Source organism: Schistocerca nitens, chromosome 2 (genome assembly GCF_023898315.1).
Source record: "Schistocerca nitens isolate TAMUIC-IGC-003100 chromosome 2, iqSchNite1.1, whole genome shotgun sequence".
NCBI classification, from domain to species: domain Eukaryota; kingdom Metazoa; phylum Arthropoda; class Insecta; order Orthoptera; family Acrididae; genus Schistocerca; species Schistocerca nitens.
In genome coordinates, this window is record NC_064615.1 from 1,061,032,815 (window position 1) to 1,061,052,406 (window position 19,592).

Consider the following 19,592-nt stretch of genomic DNA (forward strand, 5'->3'; position numbering starts at 1 on the left):
ACCATCGCCAACCTTGTGTGTTTGCTCTGACAAGCTTATAATTTGCATATCACAGCATATTCTTCCTGTCGGTTAAATTTCGCATCTGTAGCATGTCATCTTCGTAGTGTAGCAATGTTAATGGCCAGTAGTGTATAACCAAACGAACACCGTTCGTGAAACATTGGTACCGTCCTCGTGCCGTAGCAAAGCGTGGAAGGCGAGTGAACGCGAGAAGGGCGACAGACGCAGTGGGCAGGAGACGGTGGTTCGTCCCCCGGCGACAGCCCAGCTGTGCCGGCTGCTGGCCGGGTCAGCGACCGCACGCCCACGCCCTGCCGCGGCATGGCCGACGCCTTGAGCCGGTCCGGGCAGCGCGGGTGCTGGGCGCGTGAGGGGAAGGCCCCCAGGTGACACGCGCGACCCCGCTCCCGCAGATAGCGACACGGCTGGGTATAAGAGCGGGCCGCGCCGCCTCCGCGCCAGGACTCGCACTCCAGCCCTCCGGGAGACATGAGGACCGCCGCTGCCTTGGCTCTGCTCGCTCTAGCGGCTGCCGTCGCAGCCGTGCCAGCACGGATGGTCGCCAAGGAGGGTGAGTCTGCCGCTCGTAACACAACTTCCAGCACACTGGAGTACCTTCGGTCAGCAACTTCTGTTAACCAGTAGAACAAATCTTCAATCCAATTTGCAATTTTTTACTTTTTATTCATGACTAGTTTCGGGCCGAGAACCACTTTCGAATCATCATAACAAAATCGAAAACTTCCGAAGATTTCAGAAATGCACTATGAACATAACGTACATTTACCTGTATGCACTGTAAATGCCCATTGCACATTTCGACATATTCGGCAAGGCCATTTTCGACTTTATTATCTACATTTACATGATTACTCTGCAATTCACATTTAAGTGCTTGGCAGAGGGTTCATCGAACCACAATCATACTATCTCTCTACCATGCCACTCCCTAACAGGGCGCGGGAAAAACGAACACCTAAACCTTTCTGTTCGAGCTCTGATTTCTCTTATTTTATTTTTATGATCATTCCTACCTATGTAGGTTGGGCTCAACAAAATATTTTCGCATTCGGAAGAGAAAGTTGGTGACTGAAATTTCGTAAATAGATCTCGCCGCGACGAAAAACGTCTTTGCTTTAATGACTTCCATCCCAACTCGCGTATCATATCTGCCACACTCTCTCCCCTATTACGTGATAATACAAAACGAGCTGCCCTTTTCTGCACCCTTTCGATGTCCTCCGTCAATCCCACCTCGTAAGGATCCCACACCGCGCAGCAATATTCTAACAGAGGACGAACGAGTGTAGTGTAAGCTGTCTCTTTAGTGGACTTGTTGCATCTTCTAAGTGCCCTGCCAATGAAATGCAACCTTTGGCTCGCCTTCCCCACAATATTATCTATGTGGTCTTTCCAACTGAAGTTGTTCGTAATTTTAACACCCAGGTACTTAGTTGAATTGACAGCCTTGAGAATTCTACTGTTATCGAGTAATCGAATTCCAACGGATTTCTTTTGGAACTCATGTGGATCACCTCACACTTTTCGTTATTTAGCGTCAACTGCCACCTGCCACACCATATAGAAATCTTTCCTAAATCGGTTTGCAACTGATACTGGTCTTCGGATGACCTTACTATACGGTAAATTACAGCATCATCTGCGAACAACCTAAGAGAACTGCTCAGATTGTCACCCAGGTCATTTATATAGATCAGGAACAGCAGAGGTCCCAGGACGCTTCCCTGGGGAACACCTGATATCACTTCAGTTTTACTCGATGATTTGCCGTCTATTACTACGAACTGCGACCTTCCTGACAGGAAATCACGAATCCAGTCGCACAACTGAGACAATATCCCATAGACCCGCATCTTAATTAGTAGTCGATTGTGAGGAACGCTGTCAAAAGCTTTCCGGAAATCTAGAAATACGGAATCAACTTGAGATCCCCTGTCGATAGCGGCCATTACTTCGTGGGAATAAAGAGCTAGCTGCGTTGCACAAGAACGATGTTTTCTGAAACCATGCTGTTTCCGTATCAATATATCGTTCCTTTCGAGGTGATTCATAATATTTGATGCTTATAAAAGGGTCTCGGCCCGAAGCTAGTTATCGAATGAATAAGAAGTGGAAATTTGCAACTAGCACTGGTTTTTCCTTCTACTGACAAGTGTTTTCATACGGACTTCATATGCTTCTAGAGTAAAGGGCGAACAAATACCAGATGTCACCAAAGTACCAGTGGACTTCCATTGATAGTTCCAAAGTTTTATGCTAATTACTTCCTTCTAATACTCTTTGTACACTGTGCGTTCCTCCCAGTCCCTATTCTACTGTACTAGAGTCTCATAATCGTAAACCATTAAAGTAGTGCTTCCAGGTGACCTGCCAAGTTATTGTTTCCTTTTTATGCACAATTATTCAACGTATAAATAACTCAAAAGCCAAGATCGCGTAAACACTGTTTACTAGATGACCGGTTTCAACACACTAAAGGTGCCATCATCGGATCTGTGAAGATATAACATGACAGGTTTGAGGGAGGGCTTACATGAGTTACACTATATACGTTACTACTAGTACAGCACCACACACCTGAATGTACCTTAACATGCATAAATCATTTGGATATAACGATACACGAGGCAGGCCAGCAGATATAAAAGCATTGTCGCAGAAATCTGGTTAGTTCGGTTTTATATATCTGATGGAATAGTATGACCGTGAGAGCAGTTGTTTTTTAATTTTTATTTCTGCGACAATGATTTTATATCAGCTGGTCTGTGTCATGTATCGTTATATCCAAATGATTTATGCATGTTAAGCTACATTCAGGTATGTTGTGCTGTACTAATAGTAACGTATATAGTGTAACTCATGTAAGCCTTCCCTCAGATCTGTCATGTTATATCTTCACAGATCCGATAATGGTACCTTTAGTGTGTTGAAACCGGTAATCTAGTAAACAGTGTTTAAGCGATCTTGGCTTTTGAATTATTTATACAACAGAGTGATCGCCCCACAACACACTATGTGTTCACTGCAAAATCATTCAACGACCGACCCAGGCGCTGCCCGTTTTGCCGTTACGTGAACTCGCTGCCTAGATCCCATTGCCCAGCGAGCGGGCATACCATGGTTCGACTCAAGCCCATAATAAGGTCGAAAGATCAATTTAGGATTATCCCTTCCGTCGTGTGTGTAAGTGGAATGAATATCATTTCAGAACCAGAATTGGCGACTTATAATCTTGGACTAATTGGTTGTAGGTTATCTTGCTGATATTGTTGCCTAGGCAGGATATTAGCTGGTAGAGAGAGGAGGCTGATCTGCTCGAAAATAGAGTGGCTTTAATACGTATATAGGGGAGATGGGCAGAATATTATTTTCGTGAATACTATGGTTTATTACATATCATGGAGAACAGGTTATGATTCGTACAGCTTCACTTTGAGTGATTTGAATTCGATGGAAGTTTCTATCCGAGGTAGTGCCCCAGGATTCCGACCCGTAGGTTGACTCGTAAACCATGTTTTTTACCAGAGCATAAATTTGGTGTGTATTGCTAATCCACGTCCTTTCAGCACTGGCTTGAGTTGAAGGAGGCGATCGGATGCTATTGTGGACTGACGTTTGACATGCGGTTTCCAAAAAAAATGGTTCAAATGGCTCTTAGCACTATGAGACTTAACATCTGAGATCATCAGTCCCCTAGACTTAAAACTACTTAAACCGAACTAACCTAAGAACGTCACACACATCCATGCCCGAGGCAGGATTCGAACCTGCGACCGTAGCAGCAGCGCGGTTCCGGACTGAAGCGCATAGAACCACTCGGCTGCGGTTTTCACGTAAGATGCGTGTCGAGTATGTGACGGGACTTTTCCAGGGAAGTGGGTTATTGTCCAATTAGATTTACCGCACTGGTTGACATTGTTGATATATGAATTTGAAAGCCTTTGTTTTAGTAGGACTTTTTTTATTTAAAAGTTGCACCGCTGTGTGTTCTTTTCTAGCTGTCGAATCGGATTCGACGCGATATATTTGAGATTCTTTTGTGAGTTGAATATCGCGCTATCATGTCCAAATAATGCTACTTGATTGTTTGGTCTGGTTGGAACATCGTTAATATGATACAGGATAGGGGCTAGCAGGAAGCCATGCGGAACTGCGGCTTCTATTCTTTTTAGGATACTTTTGAATTTATGTACCTGAACGTAAAATTTAGGGGTTGATAGAAATATTGATACGTTTTGGCTTACGTGCAGCACACATCCATGACTGTAGCATTTGTGTAGCGATCCGCTATGCAATTCGATGTCTTTTTCTATATCTAGTAATTCTAGACCTGTACTCTCTCTATCGGTTATTGCTATGGAATGATCGGTAAACAAATTTTTCAGGACTGCTTATATTAGTGTCTTGAAGAAAGGACCGGAGAAAGCTCAGGATAGTTTTTTCGAGAATTTTGCTTAGGAAATTTAAAAGAGCTATCGGTCTATCATTCCGAGGAAATACAGTTTCTTCGTTAGTTTTGTCGGTGAAAAAAATGTTCAAATGTGTGTGAATTCCTAAGGGAACAACTGCTGAGGTCATCGATTACTAGACTTACACACTACTGAAACAAACATATGCTAAGAACAACACATACACACCGATGTCCGAGGGAGGACTCGAGCCTCCGGCGGGAGGGGCCGCGCAGTCCGTGACATGGCGCCTAAAACCACGCGGCCACTCCGCGCTGCAGGTCGGGGAAAGCAGTTTAACTTAAGACTTGAAAATGCTGCTGAGATAGTTTGCTCCTATTGGATGGAAGTTGCTTTAAGTGGAGTGACTGAATGCCATCCGGGCCTGGAGACTGTGTGCTGCAGTGTCTTTTAATAATGCAGATGTCTCCGTCTGGCGATGCTATTTGTAGACGAGTTCGATCCTACCTCCCTTCGCCCGTTGTTTTTCAGAGCTCGCGCTGACATTTTGCAGAAAATAAATTCTGACAGCGATTTGCTGCTCTGGTGGATATAATGTCCAGCGAGAATTTAATAAACTGTGTGCCGGACACCAAGCGTTACTAAACACGTTGCCGCCGGCGTGTACCACGAGTGGATCGCGCTACATCATCCCATAGGGCGGCGTGTACCGCCGGTGGCTCACCCTCAACTCAACAACTTATGCTACCAGCAACGCAGTAAAGTATGGTGTGTTATCTATCAGCCAGTTGCAAAGAACGTTGTGAATACAATGTTGTGTAACACTTCAGCGAGAGAGCTTTCTGAATAAATGAAGTATCTCATAATTTGTGATTAATTTAATGAACAATTATTTTATGTGATATGTCGTTGTTTTAAAAAGAACAGACTCATGCAACTTTCAAAATAGTATCCTAGGACGTTTGAACGCGCTCGCTGCCCCACGGCGAGTAAAAGGAAAAGCAGCGCCTCCAGATGAAGGAAATCATGCATATATGCGTCGCCCTACAGCGAGAAACACAATTCTCAGCGCCGGCGTGAACGTGTAAAATTGAAACCTCCGTCTCTGTTTATTAGGTTTTCTGACATCTTTATTACACAGCCTCCAAACTCGGCGTTTACACCCCGACACTGGTCTGGTCGTATTTCATTTCATGATTATATCCGAGGCAGTGCTAAGCGGCAGCTGATTTGCTTGGTTGTTTTAGTAAGGTGTTTTGGTGATGTTCATCGCATCTCTCCTCGACTGTTCTGATTGCCCCTTGTAAGACACGCCACATGCGCATGGAATGCGACACACACCCGACTTTCAGAGGTCTACACCGTCTTTAACATTATAAAGAATACTTTTTATGTTAGTCGAAGGGAGCGGAATACGCCGAATGCCATATTTCCACAGAAGTGTTATCTTTCCCGATACTGCGCCAGCATAAGGTACATAAGCCACTTTTTACTACTTTTCCTTAGTCACAGTCTTAGCCTGTTTCCCAGCAGTTCTAGAGTCTTTTCTTATGGCTTGTCCTGCTCAGCAAATCTTTCGTTTCTCATCTCGTTCCACTTCTAGGGAAAAACCCGCCCGACTTCATCATTCTTGTTTCTACTCTGCTAGACACTCGAATTCATCTACATTTTTTTTGCGTAACATTTTTTCTGTAGTTTTCTTTTGGTCTCGTTGTTGTTCGTGTGGTCTTCAGTCCGATGTCTCTTTATCTCTCTATAGCTGTCGTAGAGTACATCCGTTCCAAACTGCTTACCGTACTCAAGCCTTGGTCCCCCTCTCCTACTTTCACACTTCATTACCAAATTGACGGTTCCTTGATACCTCATGCTGTCTCCTACCAATCGCTCAACTCTTTTGCTCAAATTCTGGCACACATTTCCTTTTTCCCAATTCGATTCAGTGCTTCCTTTTTAGTCATTCCATTTACCTATCTAATTTTGAACATTATTCTGTAGCGTGATATTTCAAAATCTTCTTTTACTTCATGTCTGAACTTCTTATCGCCCACAGTGCACTTTCGTACATGACTACATTCCAGAAAAATATCTTCAGTGTAGACTTCCTAACAGTTAAACCTACATTCAATATTAACAAACTTATCTTTTCAGAAACAATTTTTTTTCTATTGCCAGTGCGCATCTTATGTCCTCTCCACTTTCACTGCCGTGAGTTATTTTGGTGCCAAATTCCAAGACTCGTCAACTACTTCTAGTGTATCATTCCCTAATCAAATTCTGTCAGCATCATCTGATTTAGTTCCACTATATTCAATTGCCATTGTTTAATGTTTTTTAATACTCAGCTTCTAACCTCTTTTCAAGGAACTATTCTTTCCTTTCAACTACTCTTCCATGTCCTTTGCCGTCTCAGACACATGATTTTAATTCCTTCTCCTTGAACTTTAATTCCATTTCCAAATTTCTCCTTCGCTTCCTTTACTGCCTGTTCAATGCGCAGATCGAATAACATGAGTGGCAACAAACTTGTCTCCCTTTCTACTCATCTACTGCTTATCCTTCATGGCTCTTCCAACTGCAGCGTGGTTTCTCTACAACTTGCAGATAACTTTTTGCTCGCATTTTACCCCTGCGACCTTCAGAATTTCAAGATGTGTTTTCCTGTCAACGATATGAAAAGTTTTCTGTGAGTCTACAAATACTATAAAAGTAGGATTGACTTTTTCAGTCCAAGTAGTGGCCTCGCATGTTTAAATACTTCTCCGGAGCTCAAAGCGATCTTCATCGAGATCGCCTTCTACCAATTTTTCAATTCTTCTGTAAATAATCCTTATCAATATTATGCAACTGCATGAGGCCTAAATGCTTTTCATGCTCTTTTTCAGACACTTTGTAAGAGATCCTCCAAACCAGAAATTTATAAATGATTGATTGTTTCATTACCACATGATGCTCGTTTAACACAATTTCTTTACAAAAATTTCACCGTCATATTGTTTCTGGAATACAGGCAGCTTCAATGTACTTCGATGTCGTTCACTGTAAGCAGTAAATCCAGATCTTTTGGGAGGCAGTGATTACTTGATTTGCTGGTTTGCGCAAACCATTCTTCAATAAACCTGCCTGCTAACGGTTTAACTTCGATTATTGCTATCGTACTTCGCGAAGATTCTGATTGCTTCCCACGTGTTCCTTGAAAAGTGTTTGAATCTCAGTTGAAATATCGATTTTCTTGAGTCTTCTTTTGCGTATAGTGTCGGTCAGAGCTCAAAATTTCGTCACATCGCCCCCATATCGACACACGGACATTTCTTCAAATCTCTTAACATTTGTTAAATGAAGAAAAATACAGCTTTACTGTCACGTCGATGAGATCAGAAGAAACGTGGCAGGAGCTCTGATTTTACAAGGGTGATGCGGGGAAACGGTGGATGTGCCTTGAAATAAACTACCGGCCATTCACCATAAGTGACCTAGGGAAGATCACAGCAAACGTGAGTCTGAATTACCAGGTGCTTGAAGCCCGGCCCTCCACAGCAAGAGTCCGGTCTCTTATCAAATCCGCCATCTCCATTGGTTCACAGTTGAACAGTTCTTTGAACTAAACACTGATTACACTGTTACATATTCCTGACATACTGATGATTGGAACAGCGACCAGCATAATCAGAAAAACTTATTCGTTTTTGTGTACAGCCACAAATTCGTTATTTTGCTAATTCTTTTTTTGTTACACTACGGAAAAAATGTCGTATTCGCTGTCATTCGATGTTACAGAGCAACAGTGCACCTTTATAAACCAATGAAAGTGTGTTATTTTGTTTTCGTTTTTAAGCGATTACTGTTTTAAATTATTCAAAGCAAACATAATATAAGATTGTGCTCCGGCTCCGTCGCTGACGGAACTTCAACCTTTAACCTTCCCTTCTGTTCCAGTCAACCCTCGCTATAAATGAATGACATTCATAATAGAAATAACCATTTCGTAATAGGCGTCGTGTAATCCGGTGACAAACGCTGCCAGAACGAACCCAACTTAACTGTAGTGCGTTTTCCTGCTCGAAACTTAGCGGGGTGTCAGAAATAATTAGCAGTGCAGGCATTTTCGGTAGCAACAGGTACCTGCTGCGCCTCTTAATGGAGAACCGCTGTATGGGTGTCAGGCGCCATTAACTGCGGTAGATTCAAAACAGCGACGATGCCATTGGAAACTTCCCACACAGATCAGTTTAAACACTGCAGTTACTGGGGTTACAAATGTTGTTCATCTCCAGGTGAAGAAACAAAATTCTTCGAAAGTGAAATCTTATTTTTTCTTAAAATTACCAGTACCCATCTGTCACGCCCCAAACCACATAATAAAATCAGTTAATTACGTGTTTCACTGAACATTTGCACAATTTCTATCGAAATGATGTGGAAAGTATCAGTTTACACGCTTTAGTCTGCTGTGATTGCGGTTGCATTTACCGATTTCTAAACAGAACATTGGCTTAAATTTAATAAAAATGTACATATTAGTCTTTGTTATGTTACAAGTGAAACACAAAGTATACGTTTCTCTCCTATTCTGCACGTGCTGCCGGTGTTTAATTAAATAGTAGTTTATGAAACAAAAGAAGCTGTCCAGCAAAATTGCTTCAGATTATATTTAAACTTTACTTTGTTAGCAATCAGACAGTTTATGTTATTGGGTAAATGATCACAGATGTTTGTGGTTGCTTATACGGGGTGCGGCAGCGTTCATAGTATGATATTAAAAACACACCATCAGGCAGTAACTGTAATTTATTTATTACCTCTTATGTCAATTAATAGTTACAGGTATGCCACTTACTAATGTGTAAGTCATTGTCCACTGCGTGGATTACTTTTTGAGTAAGACTCCTGTCAAATGATGCCCCCTCTGCACTACACATTCATCGAGGCGGCGTTGGAAGCTTTCCATAACTCGTCGCAACATATTCCCTGGGACATTGCCGACGGCGGTTCTGATGCGATCCTTCAACTCAGGAATGGTGGCACAACGTCTTCGGAACACTTCTTGCTTCAGGTAGCCCCAAAGGAAAAAGTCTGACGCAAGAAATCCATGCAAATTCTGGCCAACATTCTTGAGTTGAAGGATCGCATCAGAAGTGCCGTCGGCATTATCCCAGGGAATACGTTATGCCGAGTTAACGAAAGCTTCCAACGCCGCCTACAAGAATGTGTTGGGCAGAGGGGGCATCATTTGACAGGAGTCATATTCATACAGTAATCCACGCAATGGACAGTGACTTACACATTAGTAAATGGCATACCTTTGACTATTATTTGACATAAGAGGTAATAAATAAATTACAGTTACTGCCTGATGGTGTGTTTTTAGTATCCTACTATGAACGCTGCCGCTCTCTGTAGAACTCGTTTTTCAATCACTCACAGCTTTAGCAGTCAGAGACGAAGGCAATTTCTTCTTCTGCTGTTGTGCACATTAGTAATATTCTGAAATATCGGTGGATTATTCATGACGAATTTTCTTAGCTGATCCCGTAATGAATACGATCCTTGAAGGATGTGGAACGAATCAGTGCTTTGCTGCTTGGCGAGGGGCTTACGAATTGTCTAGCTCTACCAAATGATGTGAGGTGGCACGCTGTACACGCATTCGGCAATGTTGGGAAAACGATGGTTACAATCCCTCTCCAGGAATCAAGACTCAAATTTCCTGGGGTATCCTTAAATCTCTCAAGGAAAATGCCGGTATAATTGCATTGGCGCAGAGCTGATTTGCTTTCCCCATTCTTCCCCAATCAAAACTTGTGCTGCCTCCCCTGTGAATTCGTCGTCCACGGAACATTAAAACCGTAATCTAAAACAATTATCATTTATTCTTTAGCCTCAGCTGCACATTTTTTAAATATATGACATGTTTCGATCTCTCTGGATCATCTTCAGTTCTATGTCGTTGCGTCAGCAACCCGCAGAGTGTGCCAGAACCTTATATCACAATACTTTACCCCGTACCACAGTACTGCACTCACAAGGGAACCTCCCCATCGCACCCCCCTCAGATTTAGTTATAAGTTGGCACAGTGGATAGGCCTTGAAAAACTGAACACTGATCGATCGAGAAAACAGGAAGAAGTTGTGTGGAACTATGAAAAAATAAGCAAAATATACAAACTGAGTAGTCCATGTGCAAGATATGCAATATCAAGGAAATTGCGAGCTCAGGAGCGCCGTGGTCCCGTGGTTAGCGTAACGAGCTCCGGAATGAGAGGTCCTTGGTTCAAGTCTTCCCTCGAGTGAAAAATTTAACTTTTTGTTTTCAATTTATGTGACAAACTCTTATGTTTTCATCACTTTTTTGGGAGTGATTATCACATCCACAAGAAAACCTAAATCGGGCAAGGTAGAAGAATCATTTTACCCATTCGCCAAGTGTACTAGTTAGGTGGGTCGACAACATATTCCTGTCATGTGACGCACATGCTGTCACCAGTGTCGTATAGAATATATCAGACTTGTTTTCCTATGGAGGAACCGGTTGACCTATGACCTTCCGATCAAATGTTTTCGGTTCCCATTGGAGAGGCACGTCCTTTCGTCAACTAATCGCACGGTTTTGCGGTGCGGTCGCAAAATACAGACACTAAACTTATTACAGTGAACAGAGACTTCAATGAACGAACGGACAGATCATAACTTTGCGAAAATAAAGAAATTAAAATTTTCAGTCGAGGGTAGATTTGAACCAAAGACATGTCGTTCCGCAGCTGCTCACGCTAACCACGGGACCACGGCGCTCCTGAGCTCAAATTATCCTTAATATTGCCTATCTTAAGCATGAACTACTCAGTATGTATATTTTGTTTATTTTTTCATAGTTCCACAGAACTTCTTCCTGTTTTCTCGATTGATCTGTGTTCAGTTTTTCAAGGCCTATCCACTGTGCCAACTTATAACTAAATCTGAGGGGGGTGCGATGGGGATGTTCCCTTGTCAGATATGAGGTTGTTACTCAGGTATGACGGGTTTATGAGGCAACTACGTTGACCTGCAGATGATCCAGAGAGATCGAAACATGTCATGTAGTAAATGTGTAGCTAAGAGCGACGAATAAATGAGAATTGTTTTAAACTACAATACGGTTGCTGTTCTCGAGCAAAGTATAAAAAGTATGAAAGTATATAAAAGTATATAAAAAGTATAAAAGTGAAAACCGTAACTTCCCTCCCGTTGGTGAACACCAAATACTGCTATAAGCACGAAGGCTGCAACGGCCAGTGCCAATTTAAATAAAATTCTTTTGCACATTAGGCAGCGAAATTTTAAATCTGAAACGACTTTAAAAACCGCCGTTTCGACCGTCTTTGCAGCGGTGACTACACCGACAGCCCAGAAGAGGACCACCACAGATTAGTTAAAATGTCGGTTTTAATGGTTTTAGTTTCAAAATGACTCGACCTGATGCACAAAAGGATTTTATAAAAACAACACACATTATTGTTACTATTCGCTTTTGCGCAATCAATGCTTCATTCATAAGTGATGTGTTAGTCCATAAAACTTAGTCATGAGACATTAAACGATGGAAATAAGCAGATGCTGAGGGAATTAGATTAGGAAATAAGACAATTAAAGTAGTAAAGGAGTTTTGCTATTTGGGGAGCAAAATAACTGATGATGGTCGAAGTAGGGAGGATATAAAATGTAGACTGGCAATGGCAAGGAAAGCGTTTCTGAAGAAGAGAAATTTGTTAACATCGAGTATAGATTTAAGTGTTTGGAAGACGTTTCTGAAAGTATTTGTATGGAGTGTAGCCATGTATTGAAGTGAAACATGGACAATAAATAGTTTGGACAAGAAGAGAGTAGAAGCTTTCGAAATGTGGTGCTACAGAAGAATGTTGAAGATTAGATGGGTAGATCACATAACTAATGAGGAGGTACTGAATAGAATTGGGGAGACAACTTGACTAGAAGAAGGGATCGGTTGGTAGGACATGTTCTGAGACATCGAGCGATCACCAATTTAGTATTGGAGGGCAGCGTGGAGGGTAAAAATCGTAGAAGGAGAGCAAGAGATGAATACACTAAGCAGATTCAGAAGGATGTAGGCTGCAGTAGGTACTGGAAGATGAAGAAGCTTGCAGAGGATAGAGTAGCGTGGAGAGCTGCATCAAACCAGTCTGAGGACTGAAGACCACAACAACATCATGTTGCAAAATGAGAATTAAATCATGTGTAACAACGTGCGAAATTCAAACTTACTTCTTTCGAAATAATTAAGCAATACCCCTGCAAAAATAGAACAGTGTGCTGTAGAATACCAATTGCGCTATCTGAGCAATTCTCACGGAGTGTCTCAACGCTTCAGTTTGATGCAGAATTCTAAAATGACGTTGTTGAATTCTGCTGTGCCCTAACTAAAGTTGGCTCCCTACCTCTTGGGTAGAACAGTAAGTAACGCGGCGACTGCAAAAAATGGTGCAAATGGCTCTGAGAACTATGGGACTCAACTGCTGTGGTCATAAGTCCCCTAGAACTTAGAACTACTTAAACCTAACTAACCTAAGGACAGCACACAACACCCAGCCATCACGAGGCAGAGAAAATCCCTGACACCGCCGGGAATCGAACCCGGGAACCCGGGCGTGGGAAGCGAGAACGCTACTGCACGACCACGAGCTGCGGACAGGATTCTCATTTCTTGTAAATTTTGCAGACACAGGGAGAGCCTGTGAGGAATTTAGAGGAAAGTAGGGAAGGCGTATGGCGTACTGACACTGAGTCGTTCAGCGAGACGTGGTTCACGGTCCGCGAAAGGCAGATATCTGGATTACTTGCGAGAAGCATACAGATTCGGCTTGCCACATGCTGCCAACTCAATGTACAGTCCGCAAAAGAGAAAAATAATTGCATCTCGCTTTCTGAATAGCTTCATGATGGTGCTTGTGCCTCCACATTGCGTATTACAGATCTTGTAGCGAGTTACTAGCAAGGAAGATGCTCCGGGCTCAAACTCTCTAATGCATGCGTGTAGATGGGCACCCGACATGCAGACATGCAATTCGTATTCTAAGGGTGCAAGAAAGTTTCACTGCCGGTATGTGGTCTGCAAAGAGAGGAGGCAATGGCGTATTACTCATGATCACCTGACTTCCCACCGATGTCGTGGATTAAATACCAAACCACAGAATGCCATGGAGTGATGGTATAATATTGTTAACAGAGGGTACGTCAGCCAAATTGAGACGTCACTACACTACACACTGATTGGCCAGAACATTACGGCCACCATCCTAGTATCGACTTAAAACCATCCACGCGAAAGCGGCGTCACTTGGCAAGGAATGACTGCTTCAGACACACATACGGTGCATGTAGTGGCAGTGAGTGTTGTGTCAGTGAGTGTTCTGTCCGTCTGTACAACGGGGAAGGCGCTAGACGCCTGAAACTTTCAAAATAGATCAGAATTCGTTGGCGATGCAATATAAACTGACATTCTTGTTTAGTTTGTGTTGGAAGATACATTTTTTGCTATTGCTACTTCCCCCTTAATCTGTTCCATTCGCTAACGTTTGGCGATAAGAGCGATTGCTGGTAAACTATCACGGTATTTTCACCACATAAACGTAGCAGAAAGCAGTATGTAGTTGATCCAAAGAAACTGAAAAAAATCTGAAATTTTCCTTATCTGTTGGTTGTAATCTCATCAAAATGTTTAAAAATTTCACACACCCAGGACTAAGAAGCAGAAAATAGTTATTTAAATAAAACAACTTTTTTAACATAACGTGTTTGTAAAATAGACTAAAAAGGATGAAATAATTTCTCATAGCCCCATGCAGATTCCTACTCCTTTACGGAAGTCCTAGAAACTTGTGCTTCTGAATTTTCAGTAGCTACAACAATACTCGTAAAGTTTAAAACGAGACACGTGCAGTGCATGCAATAGATAATAGTAAGGAGTGTAGAGAGTTTCTGTATTTGTGAAAAATCACAAAACAGTGCAGTTTGCAGTGCAATAAAACTGTTAGTGACACTGGTGAACTGTTCCATGCGTCAATTGTCACTGCATGCGCTCCACATCTTTCGTTTTAAATTTTGCGGGTGTTCGCATAGCTATTAAAAATTCACAAGCCTGAGTTTTCAGGACTATCTGTATAGGGTTAGGGATCTCTACGTTATTAGGAGAAATTTTTTTATGGTTTCTAGACCGTGTTAAAAACGTGTTACATTAAAAACTTATTTTATTTAAATTATTATTATTAACGTTGAATTGTACTGCACAAAATGATCAAAATTATTCCTTTTGGGACATCCCAGTCAGTGGCGACAAATATTTACATTTGTGCTACCGGAAAAGGTATAAAGAACCTGTTTTCACATGTAGTCCTATCTGTGTCGTCCTCCAGGAAACGAAGTCCTCCTCTGATTTTAATAACTGGCTTTACTTTCTTTGTTTGACAGCTGACCAGGTACAACTAACGCGTCACAAGGACATCATACGACTGCTGAAGCATTACCGCCAGTCGCCGCTATGGGAAGACATGGCTGCCATCGCCAGGGACTACAAGCTACAGCCCGAAAACTACCAGGTAATGACACGGAAGGCCGGCTGTACTCGCAGCGGAGTAATTAGTAATGTGGCGGTAGGAGATTGTACTGCCGCGCGTTTCCTCTACTCACCAGCAGCTCTAACGTGAACCTAAAATAAGTGTGTCTTAAATATTTAATATGAAAATTAAAAAAGTCAAGCAAAGAAAATAATCGGAAATGGCTTCCATTATTACCACATTTCCTCTCTCACATAGTGAAATTTTTTGCTGGAGGGACTGATGATAACTTTGCCTCTGTAGTACTCTACACAAATTTTTTAAAGTCGCATTAAAAAAATACATCCCTCCACTTAAAAACAGCCACTGTTGCTTTACTAAGCATGTTAATAAAATATTTTTTAACCACGCCGTATAACACTTTCCCCTTTGAGTAGAATCATCTCTCGAAAACCTTCCCTCCGCAGCAAACTCATCATCAATTGGTCGCTATACGTTACTCTTACTTCCCGCCTTTCTCAGATTTTGTTAACAAACTGAAAATTTTCTATCTTGCAAACCACAGAATTAACCGTGTATTACCTGCGATAATACTACTACGGTACTGAATGAGGAAAATCGGAAGTAGAGTGTTCTTATTTTCACTTAACGGTAGATTATAAACTGATTTTTTTTTTTTACTTTCCTGCATTTTGAGGTAGTGTCAACGATGTTTGTGGCGTAGAAGCGCAGGCTGTGAATACATTTACGTATATGTAAGTTATAAATAATGACTGTTTCAGTACATTTGCAATACTGTTTCGAAAATTTTCCGTTTGTAAATAAAACGTCAAGATATTAGTTCTGAGGTTTAAAGTGAAGTACTACACGGAATACCATCTCTACGGATAAAACCAACTGACTTGTTAAAGGTGCTGCGGAAAATCGTGAGGTAGTTACGTGTTCGAGCATTCGCCGCAGCTGTGCAAGAGTTTAGGCAATTGTATTTGTTGTAGGCTCACAGTCTTAGACTTTTTAAAAGATTTCATATTCGCCGTTACTGAACATTTATCATTTTCCGATCCTGTGGTCATTTTCGAGTGGTTTGTGGCCACACGATCGCGGAGGTTGTCCATCCAGATGGTGTGCACCTGGCAGTAGACTATTGCTCTGCTTGAGGCGGCAAGACAACAACCCGCATGCGAGTTGTCCCTTCTGATCGCTTGCCTACATCATACCTCTCATCACTTGCGATGCAGCTACGCGTGGCCAGAGAGTGAAACTTCCCGTGCAGCGCACCTGATTGACAGACTTCGTAAGCGTCCGCTCAAGTGCGTTCGACTGTAGCAGACACAATGTATTTTTCAAGTGACTTCATTTTATACACAAAGTAGCCATTGCTAGAAGTATTTCGAAGTAATTTGCTTGCACCTAATAGTGCCACGCGTCCCACTTTTGTAAGGACAATAAGACTCCAGCTAGGGAGCTGCTCCACGAAACACCGGAATTTCGTTTCCTAAGACTATGTATTAAATACAAGAGTTAAAAATAAATTATTGGAACATGAAATCATGACTATAGGTCCAGAATTTGAGTGTAACGGGATATTTTGTAATGCGTTGTCCAGTAAATTATTTGTCCCATTTTCTGCGAACATGCGAAGGCTATTTTTTTTTCTTTTTTCAAGTTCCAATCGGTTGTGAAATTACGACCACAATGAAAGTCCGATGAAGCTTTGTGCCGATATGTTGTGCAGTGTCTCTAATGTGTCCGTCGATAGCGTCACAGTGCACAATAGTGTCTCCAGCCAAGTGTGAATTACGTTCCTGACATTAGATTTCTTCATGCTGAGGGGTACCGCATGGTTTCATGCAGCCCAGATAACGGACAGATGTTCATGATGTAAGCAGTCACGAAAGGAAGCGAGTGCCAACCGATGACCTTGTTCTGCGAGTGTATCAGGCAATTCCAGAAAATCGTCTACTAAGTACAATTTAGAGCAAGGGAAGAGGAATGTTGTCTTCAGGAATCGTTCTTCTGCATGAAAATGGCCGGCGACAAGGTGCTGCTGCAAGAAGGATATTCCTGGAGCGTTTTCTATAAGAAGTGTATGATCATCTACCATACGGTACAGACGTGAAATTGGAAATTTGTTCAAATGGCTCTGAGCACTATGGGACTTAACATCTATGGTCATCAGTCATGGAAATTTGTGGTAAGGACTAAGGGAGCAAACTGCTGAGGTCATCAGTCCCTAGGCTTACGCACTACTTAATCTAACTTACGGTAAGAACAACACATACACTCCCATTCCCGAAGGAGGACTCTAACCTCCGACGGCGGAAGCCGCGCGAACCGTGACAAGGCGCCATAGACCGCACGGCTACCGGCTCGTCAGTAAAGACGTGACTCCCTCCGATTTTCATTTCTTTGCTCACATGAACCGCTGGCTATGAGAACAGCATCTTACCGAGCTGTAAACCAGAGTGGAAACTGGCGAAAAGCGCAGGTGTCTACCTTCTACGACGAGGGTATTGGAAAGTTAGTACGACGCTACCACAAATGTCTGAGACGGAGTGGAGAATATGTAGAAACGTAGCTGCAAGATTGTAGATGAAATATTTTTCATTTTCTCTGTGGTTACCACTTCGCTACAGATCGTACCCTGAAAAAAATATCAGTCGTATATGCATGGAAAAATGGCTTTCTATGCATTCAGTTCTTTTTTAAGCGATTATGAAGTGCTCGAACCGTTCTTTTTCATAACAATTGTCGGCAAGGGGTCTTCTTATAGAACAAACCCACGCATATTATCTGAGTATTTTGGAATAAAAGACCCTTGGTCTCCGATGGCTCATTACACGTGATTGCATTTCGTTTGATTTATCACTCCCATTTATTCTTATACCTGCACTGCACTGAAAATATCTGCACAACAGTGCAAATGTGCAGTGCATGTGCTGACTGACTCGTCTGGACATAATCTTGTCATTAAATTCAGTGCAAGAGCAGCAAATCGACGCTATGCTAAGCTGTTCGCGTCGCGACAGCAATCACATCACAGTGCTTTTGAGGCTTTCTGAAGTTTGTTGCATTACTCCCTGTCTTGCATGTTTTGATGATTACATATTATAGGCTGATTACATATTATATAACTGATGTAACAATCCGAACTAATCATAGTTACATTTTTACTCTGTAACGAGCTGTGCATGCAGTAATAATATCGGCTGTTGTCAATTATTTCCTCACCTCCTTTCTGTCCCTGTCGTCATCTAAGTATGCCCTTTGGATCTCTTACCCAAAGCGTAATTCGTTTTGTGGTGTCACCGCTAGACACCACACTTGCTAGGTGGTAACTTAAATCGGCCGCGGTCCTGTAGTACATGTCGGACCCGCGTGTCGCCACTGTGTATTCGCAAACGTAGCGCCACCACAGGGCAGGTCACAAGACACGGACTTGACCTCGCCCCAGTTGTACGGACGACATAGCTTGCGACAAGACGTATCACGTCTTCCTCTCATTTGCCGAGAGACAGATTAAATAGCCTTCAGCTAGTCCATCGCTACTACCTAGCAAGGCGCCATGTGTATCATTGCTAATTGCTTACTACTATGCAAGAGATGTATTTCAACAAGAACAAGACTACATTAAAGTTAAGTATATTAACATCTCTCTTCTTTTCTTTATAGTTTTCATCCAGTCTCCTGTTTCAGAATTTACGCCCGTCTGCGTTAGTTTCGCGTGCACCTAGCCACTCATTGTGTCGAGACCTTAGGGAATCGACACAACAATATTTTGGCGCCGAGGAGTGGTGCCGCGCCCACGTTGCAGTCTTTGTGTTATACTTGCTCTAATTTGCTTGTGTCATGGCTTCGCCGCAATCTCCAGATGTACTGTCCGAATTTTTTCGCTTGCAGAATCAGCAGACGCAGGCGTTATTGGAAGCCCTTGGACAGCTCGTCCAGGGTCAACGTGCGCTGCAAACCGATGCGGCGGCAGCCGCTTCATCGCTACCGCAGCCACACAACGCTGTCGCACCGCCATTTAGGCCCTTTGAGGCCCATAACGAGAGCTGGACTGAGTGGGCCGATCAGTTCAACTTCCACCTCACTGCTTATGGAATTCAAGGTAACGAGCGGCAGCCGTTTTTGCTTTCTTGTGTCGGTGTGTCTACCTACCGTGTGATAGTGAAATTGTTTCCCCGACGCGACGTAGCAACTCTGACCTACGAGGAAATTTTGTCGGCTTTAGATGCCTATTTCAAAGAAACAGTTAATGTTGTTGCAAAACGGTATACGTTTTTTCGTACAAAACGTACCGCCGGTCAGACTAATAGGGAGTGGGTAGCAACTTTGCAAGGACTTACTAGAGACTGCGCGTTTGCCTGTGAATGTGGCCTCCCATATTCAGATACTATGGTGCGTGATGCAATTGCACAAAACGTTTCTGATGTTCGCATAAGGGAACAGATTTTGAAACTAGTTAATCCCTCCCTGCAACAAGTGATAGACATATTGGACAGGCAAGACACACTTGACTTTGCTCAGGCATCATTTGAAACTTCGCCAGCAGTGTGTCACATTAATCGGCCCGCCCGGCCCGCTGCACGGGACGCTAAGCGGCCCTCGCGCCCGA

At 42.6% G+C, this 19,592-nt stretch overlaps 1 protein-coding gene across 1 annotated transcript in view; it reads left to right on the plus strand.

Moving 5' to 3' along the window:
* Positions 1-458: 458 nt before the first annotated feature.
* The window catches only part of LOC126237424 (hexamerin-like), a 49,794-nt gene continuing 30,660 nt past the window's right edge, over positions 459-19,592 (plus strand). Inside the window, exons 1-2 of the mRNA XM_049947533.1 lie at positions 459-574; positions 14,889-15,016. Of these exons, the coding sequence (XP_049803490.1) occupies positions 493-574; positions 14,889-15,016 (210 nt within the window). The 5' untranslated portion in view covers positions 459-492. The remainder of the gene's footprint in view (positions 575-14,888; positions 15,017-19,592) is intronic.